The sequence below is a fragment of the Cuculus canorus genome, chromosome 5, assembly GCF_017976375.1.
Source record: "Cuculus canorus isolate bCucCan1 chromosome 5, bCucCan1.pri, whole genome shotgun sequence".
Classification (NCBI taxonomy): domain Eukaryota; kingdom Metazoa; phylum Chordata; class Aves; order Cuculiformes; family Cuculidae; genus Cuculus; species Cuculus canorus.
Genome location: NC_071405.1, coordinates 39727279 through 39743176, shown reverse-complemented (window position 1 = coordinate 39743176; position 15898 = coordinate 39727279). Strand labels below are relative to the sequence as shown.

Here is a 15898-nt window from a genome sequence, read left to right as displayed (position 1 = left end):
AGCTGCTTTATTGGAAAACAAGTTCTGAATACATAAGTGTTTTCATTCTATATTAATTTGCTGGGCCTTATAGTTATTCTGCTCTTTTATTAAGAAATGAGGTGAACCGTAAGTGTAGCCTAGGAGGGTTTCTGCTCTTGATCCTTAGTAAGATTATGCTTTTCTAATGTTACAGGCTTAACCCCCATCCTTTCCTACAGAAGGCTTTGGTAGTGTAACAAAAATGTTACCGTTTCAGTCCTTTATTTCTAGAAGCTCTGTGAATATCTTGGAATGTGCTTTGCATTGTAGCAGCATGTATCTTATTCTTTGTGCTTTCTGCTCTCTTCCTTTTTCTGATGCTGAAGATAAGCACAGTTAAACTGTTAAACTACTTGTCTTCATGGCTAATGAAAGATAAGCATGTATAACTCATAATGTGACTAGTAATAGGCATATTTAATGTCATTCTCTTTCTTTTAATTCCTTCTGTTCTTTGTCAAATTGTTGCATACTTTAGCATCCTAATGCCAGAACTACTTTAGTATGGCTTTCAGTCCTGCTCAGAAGTAACTGCAGCCTTTCAGTGTTCTGACAACTCCGTGCTCAGTGTGTAGAAAGGACCTAGGAGAGAAACAGATGACCTTTAGAGGCTACTTGAGTATACCTATTCATTCTGTATTCGTTTATTAGACTTTAATGGAAGTACAAGTTCACCTGAGCAATCATTGTGTGTCAGCAAGAAATTAATGCTTTCAATGAGATGGAGAGCCAGAAAAAGGCGGTAACCTTATCTGTGCGTTACTGCATTAGGGTTTGCAGTACTGGTAAACCTTCACCAATGCAGCCTGTTGACTATAGCCCATAAACAGCTACTGCATCTTTTTTCTCCTGTCACCCACTATATTCTCTGATGAAAGTACTATACTAGTTTCACTCTAGATTAATAGTAAGTTTAATAGTCTTATTAAACTAGTATTTTGGAATTCATACTTCTTATTCCTTGATCTTGAAATTCGCACACTCATTCTTCATATGCTGTCAAATACGTCTGTGCTTGTACTAAGTAGTTATCTGTTAATGAGATGAAGCACTTGTGTTGTCGTGTGGAAAAGATTGTAGTGGCATTACCTCTTTGTCTAACATAGTAATAACTTTACTTTCTTAAAAAAAAAACCAAAAAGAATTCAGGAAAATTAGGAAGGTCCCTGGAGAGGAAAAAAAACCCAACCCCTTGTGAAGGTACTAATGAAAAAATAAAATGCTTTTGTACAGTGTTTTTTATGGAATTTAGTGACATGGTTTGCAAATTATCTAAAGGAGAAGATGAGCAACTAGGTAGAAAGGTGTAGAGATTATTTTGTGCTTTAAATGTTTATGGTATTAAAACATGTCTGTGTATTTTTCGTCAGTGACAGCTGATGGCTGTGGGGAGTGGATTTTGGGTTTGACTGGGATTATTTCTTTTGCTCTGTAGTTACTGGAAGGAAGAGAGACTGTTTTCAAAAAAGCCTGATATGAAAGTACTGATAATTAGGCTGCTTTTTGTAAAGGCTTGGTGATGCTTCCTGAGATCTCATCTGTATAATGCAGCAACTGCCCTAGACAAATGGAAAGGAAGAATAACTAAGGACTTTCAGTAGGATTTGTCTGCTACAGCTGATACTCTCTTTCTCAAAAGCAGAACAGAAGGAGAATTTCCGTTTCCAAATCTTCGGATGATGATTTTTAAATATATTTAGCTTTAGGATCACTTACGTATTTGAGTCCTTGCTAAATAAGGCAAATGTATGGTTAAAAAAGGCCTATTTTCATATAAAAAATCCTGGAAAGCAGACTGCAGACTGTTGTTCAAGTGACTGCACTGTATCTTAATTTATAAAGGATTTATTGATTTCTTAAACTTAATATCACATGCTGAAGATCTGTATTTAACATTTGGATGTAATTTCTTTAAACAGTGAGTTCCCCTGTCGAGCTTATAATAATGCAGGCACTTTGCTGGGTGCATGATGACTTGAATGAAGTGGACATTGGCAGCTATAACCTGAAAGTCTGTGGCCAAGAAGAAGTTTTACAGAAGTAAGCAAACCTTTTCTTTAGTATTTGCCTTTGTGCTTTTTCATGGCACAGTTACTGGAAAGTATATCTTTAACAATTAAATGTGTGAAAGCAGAGATCTTAAAGAGTAGAAGAGTCACACTTTGCATGAAGATCGTAAGTATTTAGAGTTGCTCTGGGATACAACAAAGTAGGTTCTCAGCAGCTTCCTAAAATCTGTTCTGATCTACCATCTGTTGTGTTGAACACAAATGGTTTTTTTCAGATGCAGATTTGTACCACATATCTGTAGATGAATATCGTTTTCAACTGCTCTTCAAATCCTAGCAACTAGGAAAAAAAACCTAGTGATGATTTTTGATAATCTGAAATAATCTGTTCTGGGCTTTTTTGAAAGCTAATGGTTTACAAATCCCCATTAGTTCTCTTGGTTTGAATATTTGGTTTCGATGTTAGCTGCAGCAGCTGAGAGCTTTAGCTTATAGGTATTTGTGATAGTATACTAGAACTTCTGCAGAAGTAAAAATTGGATCAAGAAGTATGGTGTGGAGGTTGATTCACCATGTCCTTATTTTGAACCAACAGATTGTTTTAAATACTGTGTGAGCTTTTTGCAAGACATTGCATGCTTTTGATACAGCTTTCTTTTGTTTAACAGTAAGCACTGTGTAGGAAGTCATGAATATATTCAGAATTGTCGGAAGTGGGATACAGAAATCAAACTGCAGCTCTTGACTGGCAGTGTAATATGCAGAGATCTGGCACGAACAGTAAGTACCTCCTGAACTGCAGCAGTAATATAAATCTTAAAGAAATTGGGGCTGTGCATCCAAGTTTATGAATCCGAAGCGTGTGACTAGCAAATTAGTATATCTACTTGGTGTTGGGAATTGTATTCTCTTATACTAAGAGGGAGTGAAACACATACTGAATTTTCACTAGGCAAATAATATAAATGTGGATAATCTCTCTTATTAGTCCAACTACTGTAACTGGAGAAATTATGCAAGAATTTGGACTAAACTTGAGGCCTGAAAGAGAAGCAGCAAATTTCAGAGTTAAAAGTTGCGAACTGTTTTGTTTGGTTTTTTTATTTTAATTAGATAAGTATCAGGCAATCAAAGAAGGGAGGAATATTTTGATGTCTGCATAGGCAGGCACTTGATTGCAGTTTCTTCCTTTTTCCCTGTCCCAATGTTTATGCATTTCATAAGCTATTAATTAGTTATTTTTCCTTCAAAGACATCACCTTATATCTTTCCCGTTCTACTCCACAGGTATTAGTAATTAAACATCTAAAGCAGTGTTACAAATAATAGAAAGGTGAGAACTGAACTTAATATCTACTATTTTATTGCAGGAAGATGACGATAGAACACCTGTACATCTAACCAAACACCTCTACAAAGTAGAAAAGCCTTTCAGAGAACCTATTATAAGGTAATGTTACGTGGTTATTTTAGTCATCAAGCCCACAGCTGATTTAGTGACCTAGGTTGTGTTTTGCTCTTGCACTTGTGTTTAATAACTACTGTTTCTTGCAGGTCTTCTGTTGGAGAGCTTCTTGATGTGTATCACAAGCAAGTTAGCATAGCTCTTAAAAATGAGGTAAGTTCATAGTAAATTATTGCTGAACCAAAAGTTAGCATAAGAAAGTTCACTGATGTGATAGTTAGAAAAAAGACTTGTAGGTATTCTTGGGGAAACTGAGGTCTGAATAAGCTGTCAGATGTAAATTTGGAATGATGGATTTTTAGATTGTTTTTCTTCCTAGCTTTTCTTGCAAACTAATTGTTACTAAATTATCACAATTAGAAATTTATCTTCTAAGTCCTGGGGTGAAAAACAACTTTTTCTACAAAAATAGGAATAGGGGAAAAGGTCTGAATCCTGACAATCCTGTTATCAGCCATGAATGATACATGGATAAGAGGTAAAAATCTACACAAAAGTGAGCAGTGATATTTGTGTATAATGGAAGTGATAACTGAAGCATGTTTGGGACATAAAAGTAAGTTTTTAAAACAGCGTAATAACGTTCTCCATTACTGGATTAATTTAAAATACACTGGCAAAAACATTGGCTATTTCAGTGTATGATAGCTAGCTTTAATAATTTACACGTGAAATAGGTGTGATTTCCCAACTGCAAAAGCTGGCTGAAAATAACCTGCTTTGCCTATTTCTAAAAGGAGACACTTAGTTTAACTGTCAATAGTAATGTAATTTGGATACTTAAGTTTGTAAGCATTAGATAACTATTTCATAAACAGTTGCTATAAAAACAGTCTCAAAATTAATAAATTACAGCCATTTTTATTCCCACGATACTTGTTTGTCTCTCTGGGAATGCAGATCTGAACAAGCAGGTGTCTACTGTTTACATATTCCCTTAATGTTATTTAATTCCCTTGATAGTGATTCACCATGTTATCAAGGCTAGTTTTGAAAACAGTCTTTTTGTTTAAGAGCACGGTGTTACTGTTCCTTGATATGGTGGTGGTTTTGTTGCTTTGCTCTTGCAGCTGCTTAAGCTTACTTGCTTTAGCTGTGATTTCACAGGCTGGGGTGAGGTGTGTAAAACATCTCAGTTCAGACTTAGGTTTTATTCTTTCTACGGTCTTTTTGAGCATGGGAGATGTTGCCTGTAAGTGATGATGGTTAGGTCCAGATATCAGCAGTTGTTACATTTGAAATTTTTCACTTCCTGAAGTGAATTCCTGGACATATTCAGTAGCTGAAGCTTGTTAATCAAAGTGAAACAGCGTGAAGTAATTAATAAGTAACTTGTACATATAGTCTTTGATTTCACATAATTGGAAACTTTAAAACGTTATCAATTGTCTTTTTATTGAGATTAATTTGAGATCCTGTGAAGAAAATAATGGAAATGTTGCTTTTCCTACATTAAAACAGCTGTTATCTTCCAAGTGCTAGGTTTGAAAATATGGCTTAAATATTTACAATGTCTTCTGACTTATGTGGTTGTTTTCTTACCAGGACAAAGTTAATTGTTTCCAGGTAATTGCCAATCCAAAAACTTTGATTCAAGTGGCTTTATTGCTATCCATTTGTAGGATGGTCATGAGAATGCCTGGGAAGGGTGGGGGTTTACGTCTCACCAAGAGGATAATTACACTAACCCCTCTTATTTAGTTATAAGTGCTCACAACTGATTGTGAAAGAAGCTTATACATTAAGCCTTTAAAACTCAACAGATATTCTGAAGCAAATATTTTAATTTCTGCATGTGTTCTTTAAATTTGGACGAAGACTTTGCTTATATTAAAGAACAGAAACCAAGGAACCTAGGATAATATAGATTTAAATTAAGTGGCTTTCCTTCTATTGGAAGAGAAGGAAGGGACTATTACGAGCATATTGACTTTGTCTTAAGCAGCCTACCAGCATTTTCCTTCTCTAAGAAGCTGATCTACTCCTTTCAAAAGACCTCCTATTTAGTGTTTTCCTTTCCTTCTTCAAGACAAGTTTGCAATTGCTTCATCTGGAAGAACCAGTTAAATTAAATAACACATAAGGCAAAAGTTGCAACAAACTTTTCTCTGAAGCGTATTGAAGTGAAGTAAAAAAGATCAGGTTCCATTACAGAGCCTGTACTGCAAGCTTAAGTGTAATTTTAGCCTATATCTTTAAGACGGTTGAAATTGAAATACTACTTCCTTAGCATTCCTTCTTTATACTACTTGAATATCCTTTTTTTAAACTACGCTTTCTTTCTATGCCACAAGGGAATTGGAGCTCAATATTGTTAAAAAATACTTATCTGCCTACAGCTTAATAGAAAAATGGTTGGAAATCTCCCAATGTTTCCTTGGATTCCATTTTAGAATCTGCACTGCTCCTATGTTTTTGTCACTTATAACTGAGCTATAAGGAAGTTGACAATAGCAAGATTTTTGTTTAATCATGTTATTATACCACAGTTCAATGTAATTGAGATATGCATCTCATAATGAAATTTCCTTGGCAATTCATTCTGAAAAAAAGGAATAGCAAAATTAAAGCAATACTATGTTTCACAGTTGTGATCGGATCAATCTATTCTCTCATACATTCTTTATTAGAACCACCATAAAGCAGTAGATCACATAATTAAGACTGTCAGAAAAATCTGTTCTACGTTGGATTACGTAGAGACTCCTGCAATAACGGAATCTGTAAAGAAGCTAAGGAGGGCTGTTAATCTTCCAAGGATTAAAAATGCTGAGGTAAGCTTTCACACTACAGACTGCATTCTGAGATATGCTTTTTAACACTTACAGAAACAATTTCATAATCTTTAGTAATTGCAAATACCAGTATATTGTCCATTTATTTTAACATCTGGTGCTGTTAATGATCACTTGATCTTGGAATCCTTTCCTGTTCTAAATAGTAATTTTTTAAAAAAACCTGATTTTAAAATACTGTTTTCTGGTTCCATAACGACAGACTTGTGTCTCAGTAGGTGCTGCTAAATCTGACCAAGGAAAACTGGCAGCTCGCTCGTGCCCTGTAAGATCAAGGCAGTTATGCTTACAGGAGGAATTCACATCCTGTATTTTCTGTGCAGTATTTATGTGAATAGCAATAGCATCTTGAAATGCTAAGTTTGTGCTCCTGCATTCCTTTGCATATGGAGAAAAGTAAAAATCTCGCAAGTAGCTCAGATGATAAAACTGCATTACAACGAACAGTTCACTTCAGTAGAATTTGTCTCAAGTCCCACTGTCAAAACCAGTCATTAAATAGAGAAGTGTGCAGATAGAAGCTAAATAGTCTTGTAAGCTATTTGTTGTCCTGCAGCCTTATTAGAGTGCTAATTCTTGGGCTCTTCTATTCACTTTCAGCTTCATCAGTTCAGTGATAATGCTTGTAGAACAGAGCAGAAGTCTTGCAAGATGCACAGACCAAATAAATACAGTTGTCACAAGAAGGAGACTTACTAAGAAAACTTAGTGAATGTTTCCTCAGTACTTACTTCTTGATAGGAGAAAGCTATAGAAATAATTAGGTTACAGTGTAAAAATAACTTCCAAAGATAACACTATCCCAGTAGAATTTGAAAAAGGTACTTCTATATCAATAAAACCCTGCAATTCTCCTGTGATGAACACTAGCTTAATCATTAATGTGTATGAAGGCATATGGGATTGCGTTAAGAAACAAAATTGCTGTAAAGATTGTAGCTGGTTGCATTTAAACCTTGTGTAAGATATTGTTTGATTTTTTTTTTTTAAAGTAATTGTTTTGTGGTTGGAAGAAGTGGCCAAAGAGTAAAAGAAAACAGTAGATTGTAGAGTAGAAAATTAGAGATATAGTGTTATTTCAACAATTTGGGATCCTGTGATCCAAAAATACTTGGATTACTCTACAAGTTTGATAGAAACAGCAGGTTTTTTTGAAAGGGGAAAAATATGTGATTTCTGTTTTTCCCTGAAGTTTCTAGATGTTTTTTATAAGAATGTGAGGTTTTTAGTAATTAAAACTTCACAAGACAAAATGGTCAATTCATACGCTGAAATTATAAGGAGAGCTTTCATTCTTCTACAGCAGTTGTGACAAACCTAGACTTTCTCTGAACTAGTAGGAATTTGACAAGTTCTGTTTTTAAATTGCAAACTTAGTTTTCCTTGAAAATTTTAGTATTATCAGAAGTTGAATTTGGCATGGAACCCTTCCTTACTGGAAGGGAGTAAATTCCCATTCTTTGTCATGTTTTGACTTCAAAGGTGTCCTTGTTCAGGTTAGACATTGCTGTAATATTGTGTCATGTTTAGACTTCCAGTTTAGCAGACCAAGAAGCAAACACAGCAGATAGTATGAAGTGACAATATTTGCTGTTCAGTTTTCTCAGTTGTTTAACATTTTTTTTATTCAATAAGTTTATAGTAACTCTGCCTGCAAAAGATAATTTAACAAATACTGCAAACAAAACAACTGCTCAGACTTAAAACTACTGGGTAATAGATTTAACGGTTTGTGCTTTCATCTGCATTAGCCCTGACCAAATTTTATCCCTACTCAGAGAAGTTAAGAGTACCCTGAGCAATATTCCCATATACTGTTTCATTTTTAAGAGTTCATAAAGACCATCAGAATAGTTGTGACTTAAAAACACATGAGCTTTTGAACTTGATGAATAGTTGCTGCATGAAATTATGATGCTGTCGGTTAACTGTTGAGGAACTTTGAGTAAAAAGGTGTGATACATAAATCTAAATATGGGCTTAATTCAGATGTTTCATAATTTTCTTTACAAGATACTTAAGAGCAGTAGAAAATTAATATGGATTTCTTGGTACTGAAATTTGCTCTAACTTTACTGTCTAGATATCCTTAAAATGTGCTGCTGACTCAAGCAAGAACTCATCTGGTGAGTAAAGTTCTTTGATTTTATTTAAAAACTGCTTTCAGGTGCCTCTTCTAGGAAGATATGCATTAAAGATAAATTATAAATTATAATTCAGATTCACTGCAGCCTGAAAACCCTCTGAAAGTGAGTATAGACCAGTTAACAAGAGCGGTTGAGGCCCTTCTGCAACTCCACATGAATTCATGTAGCAGTTCTGCGGCAATTTCTCCAAAAGATACCAAGAGTACCAAGGAGGCATCGACTGCCACAGAACATCTCCAGTTCACAATATTTGCTGCACATGGAATTTCTCCTGCTTGGGTATCAAAGTGAGTAATTTATTAATTGTAAATTTCATCCTTTTGTAGATTTTTTGTTTGCTTGTTTAATTTACTTTCTTTTCCTTATCCAGTTATGAAAAATACTACTTGATTTGTTCTCTGACCCATAACGGAAAAGATCTCTTTAAACCTGTTCAGTCCAAGAAGGTTGGCACATACAAGAACTTCTTCTACTTGATTAAGTGGGATGAACTGTAAGTGTTTAGCATGTTAAAACTTACTGAAATATTAGCTAGTACCTAACAAGCTAGCTGCTGAATGCAGTCATTCAACAGTTGCTTCTGATTCTGTTTGAAGGGTTGAAAGAACAGTGTGAGAGACTTAGTTGCCAAAATAAAAAATGCTTTTCCAAATGGTATTTTGCTACTCATTTTAAAGGTGGGAGTGGAAGTGCTGGACAAGTGACCTTTGTTAATGTATTTGTAGTTTAAATTATGAGGGGTTGAGAAGATTGTAGATTCCTTGTAATGAGAACAGCTTGTGCTGCTTAAAGGAAGGTGAAAATTTTGCTTATAAGCGGTACTGTAATTATGTAAATGCAGAGGAAAAGCAACTTGCTTTTACTAACATTGAGTCTTTGTTCCAAATGCATGGTTACAACTTTGTATCTGAATTAAAACCTGTAATTTAGTATTATTTCTACAAAGAGAGCAGATGCAGGAGTGCTTAAAGAGTATCTGTCTACAGCATATGAGAATGTCTAGTTTGACCTGCTAAACTTGAGCTTCTCTCCGGTGCAGCGGAGAAGGTAGACAGGAAGAAGGGGCCTGCAGACAAGAAATGAGGAGAAGGATGGGAGGTGATATCTGGAAGCTTAGAGGGGAACATTTTTCATTATAGAATCATAGAATAGTTAGGGTTGAAAGGGACCTTAAATATCACCTAGTTCCAACCCCCCTGCCATGGGCAGGGACATCCCACTAAAGCAGGCTGCCCAAGGCCTGGTAAAGTTCATTATCTATGAACATTATCCACTTACTAGTTATCAGGCATCCTCTTGTAACTGGAACTTTAGATGAGCTCCATGTTGTCCTGTATCTGTTTTCCTGACTGTTTTTGAAGGTCAGACCCTGAGGAGTGCTTTGAAAGTCTACAGTGGCAAATTATTTCAGACCAGGAATGATAGCTTCAGGTTCTAGAATATCTACCTTCAGAGACTACACCAACTACCCTTTTTTTTTTTTTTCTGAAGATGCAAGGGATTAATTGTCAGGTCTTTTGCTGGCATTTACTACTGTATTACAGTGAAAGATGTTAGTTTTCTTATAAGCTACTTAATATATTTGTAAAGTTTTATAGTGTAAATACAATAGTAATTAGTAATATATTGTGATAACTTTTAGAATGATATTTTGGTGTATCACATAAAAGAAAATAATACTTTAAGCAATAAAAATGGTGTAAAAAGTATTCTAAGTTACTTGGTGAGGTGTAAACTCCTCAGCTGCTTTCTTTACAGGTGCTGGTTTTGCAGCATGTGTATTTAGCTTTCAGTAATTGTTAGATGTGGATGGAAAGCTGTTGTCAGCTGACTCTAAATCTGAGAGTTAAGAGGTGGCTAACATGAAGTTGTGTCCTCATAATGACTAGAGTGGGGAGACTGGTTATGCTGGACAGTGCGGTTCTGTGTAAGGAATGTGATTTCATGGACAAAGTTTAAAAAGGGTTGCTCCAAATCTGGCTGGGGTGCAGAAGTGTAATTTATAGGTTTTGCAAACTATTGCTGTGGTAGATAAAGTGGAGCTAAATATAATTGCATGGAAACGTAACACTTGTTCTGCAGTGTTAATTAACTTCTGGAACGCACAAGACATCAACAGATTATATGGATAAGCATGTAGTTTTCTAACAACTGTCTTTCCTCTGACTTACTTTTAACAATTTTGTTTTGCAGAATAATTTTCCCCATCCAGATTTCACAGCTGCCTTTGGAATCAGTTTTATGTCTGACTTTGTTTGGAATGCTAAATCAAAGTAGTGGGAATTCTCCTGACTCAAATAAGCAGAGAAAGGGCCCAGAAATTTTGGGTCAGGTTTCTCTACCTCTTTTTGATTTTAGACGGTACGTATTGAAAATATGGGTAAGATTGTTAGTATGATTTACTCTGTATAAACCATACTCCACTCCCATGACTATAGAAACTGCTTCTCTGTCACTGAATGTAGTAGACAATGATAAAGACAAAAATTGTAAATTATGCTGTTACAAGGATAATAAATTAAATAAGGTACAAAACACAGTTGTGTGTTATAATATTTCCATCTGACTGGCTGAAAAAACTTACCTGCTGGATGAAATTGAATATTGTTTGGATGAAAGCAGTTCTATTTGCAGGAAATCTTCATAGTAATGTGGGCCAAAAGAGGTCATGTTAGTACTAAATGTTTATAAATATGTAACAGTTGTGTGTAAGCATAACTCAAGTTGTCCTTATGAGGAACTCACTGACATTCAGGTGTTAACCTGTAAGTCATCTACTGTTGAAGCATCTTCAGGCATTAGTCTCTACTGAATTGATAACCTCTCTTCTACTGAAGGAATATTGTCTTGGTAGATGGCATTTCATGAGTTCTAATATCTGATTAGGAGACATTGAAGTACATATTGGCTTGAGGCAGTTCAGTCAGTGTTCAGGTTATCTTAGTAGAAATGCAAACACCAGTTCTCAGCCATTTCCTGAGTCATAATGATAGAGAATGCAGCTTGCAATGGGAAGTGTTTGCAGCAAGCCTTAGATTCAGCAGGAATAGTGTCTAGTGCAATACATAACAGAATTCTGGCAGCAAGTAAACAATGTGCTATGCTTCCATCATATCACTGAGAAGGAAGCACTTCTGTCTTAAAACTGTCTTAAGACAGGAAAGTATGCCTCTTATCTTCACCCAGTCCTGTTTGTAGAACAAAATATGGTGATGGCACAAATTTTTAGAAATAAAAGGCCTTTAAATTAAAGTCTGTAGAATTTGTAAGTACTGTTATCCTTAACAAACATCTTTGCCTTGACTGCAAAAATACTCAGTGCTGCGTGTTTTTAAGTTCACATATGCTGGGCCCAAACTGGAGAACTTTGACTGTATTGATTTTGGGTTTATTTATTTTAGTCCTTTTTAAAATTACTAGATCTGATAGGAGTGGTGATATGTAAGGCACAAAGAATCAAAATACTAGATATAGAATTTAAATATGATATAAAATACAGGTGTCTTTTCATAGATAGCAAAAATAAGCCATTTCTTCAATCAACCTGTTTCTGAGTAACAGTGGTGCCAGGATGTCCTGAAAATATTCCTCTTGTTTCAAAGCTGGATTTATTTAAAAAATTAAAGGGATAATTAACTACTGTGTTGTTATGGCATATTTCTAGCTTGAGCTGGCCTTCCTTCAGGTACAGCTGCTGGATCATGTTATACTTTGTTCACTAAGAATGAAAAACCTACTGTAATTTTCCTTAGTTAAGTATTCGTGGATTTGTTCAAGTTGCCTTCTCCTTGACACCTTCCTTATGCAGAGTATTCCTAAATGCTTACCACTTTGGTAGAAACATTAACCAATAGACTTGAGCCACAGGTGCCAGAGTGGGCCATGATGTTGCAGAAGTGATCACAACATTGCAAAATAGCTTCAGGATTTATGTTTAAGATTTTCTGTTTATACGTCCTTCTGACTTCTAGGTCTTACTGACTTACCTAATTGTCAACCAAGGCCGCATGTCTTTTCCATGCGGTTTGTGTCCTCTGGTTCTAGATATGGCTCTACTTGTTCGGCTTCCCCTTTTGTATGGCGGTGGTTCCAATAGCTTGAGGGTGCTTAGGCTTTCTTGCATTGCTACGATGGCCTGTAGCTGCTTTCAGTCTTCAGACACTCAGATTTCTTTTCATAAACGATGCTTATTTCGGCCTTCTGTTCAAATGTTGCATTTCACTTTCCTGTCTCAATAGCATGTTTCCCAGTATTTGATTGAAAATGTAGCTTCTATTTTGATTTGAATTGCAGATTTATCTTGTCTTCATACTTCTTGGTGTTTTCATAGTAGTTTGGGGAGAAAACTGGTCTTTTTGTTTATGCAGAGCACTGCAATAGAATGTGTTGGGCCAGGGTTTACTGAATGGCCTGTATATGGCAGCTGTAGAGATACAAGGGGTCTGATCCACTTACAGAAATTAAATCCAGACCTAGATAATTAAAGATGGTAACCAGATATTCCAGTTAAAGTTGAGAACACTGTTAATAGCAGACAGGAGTTAAAACTTGTAGCTACCTAAAACATAGGAAGAATAAAAAGTCGTATAAGTGCTTTGTAAGAATCTGTAGTCAAGTTAAAATCCTTCAGATGAAGCGTGTTAAGTGCCTTAATATCTTTACTTGTGGATGAGACTGTGGCAAGTATGTGAAACTGGAGTGTTATTAAAATGAACAAGCTGTTCGTGCCATAGTTGCGTGATTTAGTAATTTCTGTTGGCATCCCAATAGATGGCATAAGCTCCCAATTAATCAATATTTACATAAAAAGAACTGTCCTTTATTTGAAACAAATATGAACCCTAAAACCATCTTTCAAAACCTACTAAAGGCTTCACCTTCAAGCAGTCTTTAGAGACTGTATTTTGATTTGTAAAGACTGATAGAAATTTTTTGTGACTAACATTCAGCACTTAACTGATATATGAAGTGTTCTCAGTTGTGCCTTACTACAATTGGAAAAGGTATTAGTAATGGGAATAAACTGGCAAATATGGATGTCATCTGATATGCACTTGCAGAATTAAGTAATGTGGAAAGTCCAGGCTAATGGCAGTCTGTAATATTCATAATGACTATGACTTTTTTACTGAGGGAGTATGGAAGTGTCTGTGTGTGCGCATGTGCCTGTGTGTGTTCAGTTTATTCCTCACAGGCAAAAGTATTCCTTTTCTCCCTTATTTCTTAAAGGAACACTTCATTTAGCTAGGTCTGTTGTGTCAGCACTGAACTACTTCCTCTGCCTTTTACACCTAAAGATTGCATGTAACATTTTAAAGTTTAAGGAATGAGTGGATGAAGTGCTTAAGGGCATGGTTTAGAGAGTGTTAGGAATGGTTGGACTCAATGATCCGGTGGGTCCTTTCCAACTTGGTGATTCTATGAAAGGACTTAAAGTACAGAAGGTATCCAGTGGGAGAAATAAATTCATTTTGCACTTGATGGTCAAAGTTCCCTTTTTAAGCTCCAGATTGTATTAGCTAGTACAGTTTTATTTCCCATATTCTTTTCTGGACATCAATGTTGAAACACTAGTCATGAGATATTCTTATCTCTGCAGTAGAAACACATAATCAGTTTGAACTATCCTCTTATACCGTGCTAATATTTTGGAGTTGTTTCATTGTTGTGACCATTGATCTTCTCCAAATAGTATTCTAATAACTAATATTCTGTTGAAGTAAACTGACCGTGATACTAACACTTGTACATGCTTTCTTCTCAGATTGTTAACTTGTGGCACAAAGCTCTTGCAACTGTGGATCTCATCACATCCACATCATGCTTCAGGGATGGCCAGTAAGAAAGGAAATATGGAAAGAATAGTATTGCAGGTTGTATCTAATTCTGACTTGATTTATGTTTTGTTTGAATGTTGTGACTTGTAACTCTTATGAGTGATGATATATCAATGAATGTTTTGGTAAGAGTGTCAGTATTACTAAAACATATTTGAAAGCCAATATAAAATAGTGATTATTAAGCATTAAAGGCAAAGCTGCTGTAAGTGAATACAAGTCAGTTATTGAATTACTATCTTGAAATGAGGGAAACTAGGGATGCCTGGGTGGTATGGGCTGTCAGTACTGGGAGAGAACATCTTTGAAAAGCCATCTGAAGATGGCTTACATAGAAGTGTATGCTGAGATTAGAGTTTAGGCCCAAACAATAGCAACACCAGTTTATTTACATAACATAAGGGTGGGATATCATCCAGAGAGACCTGGACAGGCTAGAGAAGTGGGCCTGTGCGAACCTCATGAGGTTCAACAAGGCCAAGTGCAAGGTCATATACCTGAGTTGGGGCAATCCCCGATTTCAATACAGGATGGGGGATGATGTGATTGAGAGCAGCCCTGCAGATAAGGACTTGGGGGTGCTGGGGGCTAAGAAGCTCGGCATGAGCCGGCAGTGTGCACTCGCAGCCCAGAAGGCCAACCATATCCTGGGCTGCATCAAAAGAAGCATGGCCTGCAAGTCGAGGAAGGTGATTCTGCTCCTCTGTTCCTCTTGCGAGACCTCATCTGGAGTATTGTGTCCAGTTCTGGAATCCTCAACATAAGAAGGATATGGAACTGTTGGAACAGCTCCAGAGGAGGGCTACAAAGATGATCAGAGGGTTGGAGCACCTCCTATATGAGGACAAGCTGGGGGAGTTGGGATTGTTCAGCCTGGAGAAGAGAAGGCTCAGAGGCGATCTTATAGCAAACTTCCAGTCCCTGAAGGGGCTACAAGAAAGCTGATGAGGGACTTCTTACAAAGGCACATAGTGATAGGACTAGCGGCAATGGGTATAAACTGGAGAGGGGCAGGTTTAGACTAGACATAAGGAAGAATTTTTTCACTATGAGAGTGGTGAGGCACTGGCACAGGCTGCCCAGGAAGCTGTGGATGCCCCATCCCTGGGGACATTGAAGGCCAGGTTAGATGGGGCCTTGGGCAGCCTGATCTAGTGGGATGTGTCTCTGCCCATGGCAGAGGGGTTGGAACTAGATGATCTTTAAGGTCCCTTCCAACCCAAATGATTCGATGATTCTGTAAGCACCTCATTCTAAATTCAGAGTCCGAATTTCTCTTGGAAGAGAAAGGACCTGGTTAGGCATGGCTTAGCAGTCCCAAAACATGGTTGCAGTTGGTGGTTGTGTTGAAACCACTGGTGCAGGCTTTAATTATTCTGTGATTAATCTCTTCTCCAAGGATTCTCACTTCTGAGGAGTACTCCAGCTGCTGGATTGTGCAACAACACAGTCATATGTTTAAGGATCATAGTTGTGTAGAAGAATTGAGATGAAAAACTTACTTGGTTAATAGTATCTCAAAACTGTTACATATGTATAACTAAAGAGTTCAGATGCCTAAATGTCTGAGGCTGCTGGAAGGGAAAGGGAAACTTCTATCTCTTCCTTTTTTTTTTTTTTTTGT

General features: G+C 36.5%; 1 protein-coding gene across 2 annotated transcripts in view; it reads left to right on the top strand.

Annotated features, from left to right (window-relative positions):
* The window catches only part of PIK3C2A (phosphatidylinositol-4-phosphate 3-kinase catalytic subunit type 2 alpha), a 53901-nt gene that overhangs the window by 20693 nt on the left and 17310 nt on the right, over positions 1-15898 (top strand). For both annotated transcript variants that reach the window (XM_054067713.1, XM_054067712.1), the window contains exons 5-14: positions 1941-2061; positions 2699-2810; positions 3401-3480; positions 3585-3648; positions 6126-6269; positions 8374-8416; positions 8511-8724; positions 8808-8930; positions 10631-10798; positions 14202-14310. In XM_054067713.1, coding sequence (XP_053923688.1) covers positions 1941-2061; positions 2699-2810; positions 3401-3480; positions 3585-3648; positions 6126-6269; positions 8374-8416; positions 8511-8724; positions 8808-8930; positions 10631-10798; positions 14202-14310 — 1178 coding nt within the window. The remainder of the gene's footprint in view (positions 1-1940; positions 2062-2698; positions 2811-3400; positions 3481-3584; positions 3649-6125; positions 6270-8373; positions 8417-8510; positions 8725-8807; positions 8931-10630; positions 10799-14201; positions 14311-15898) is intronic.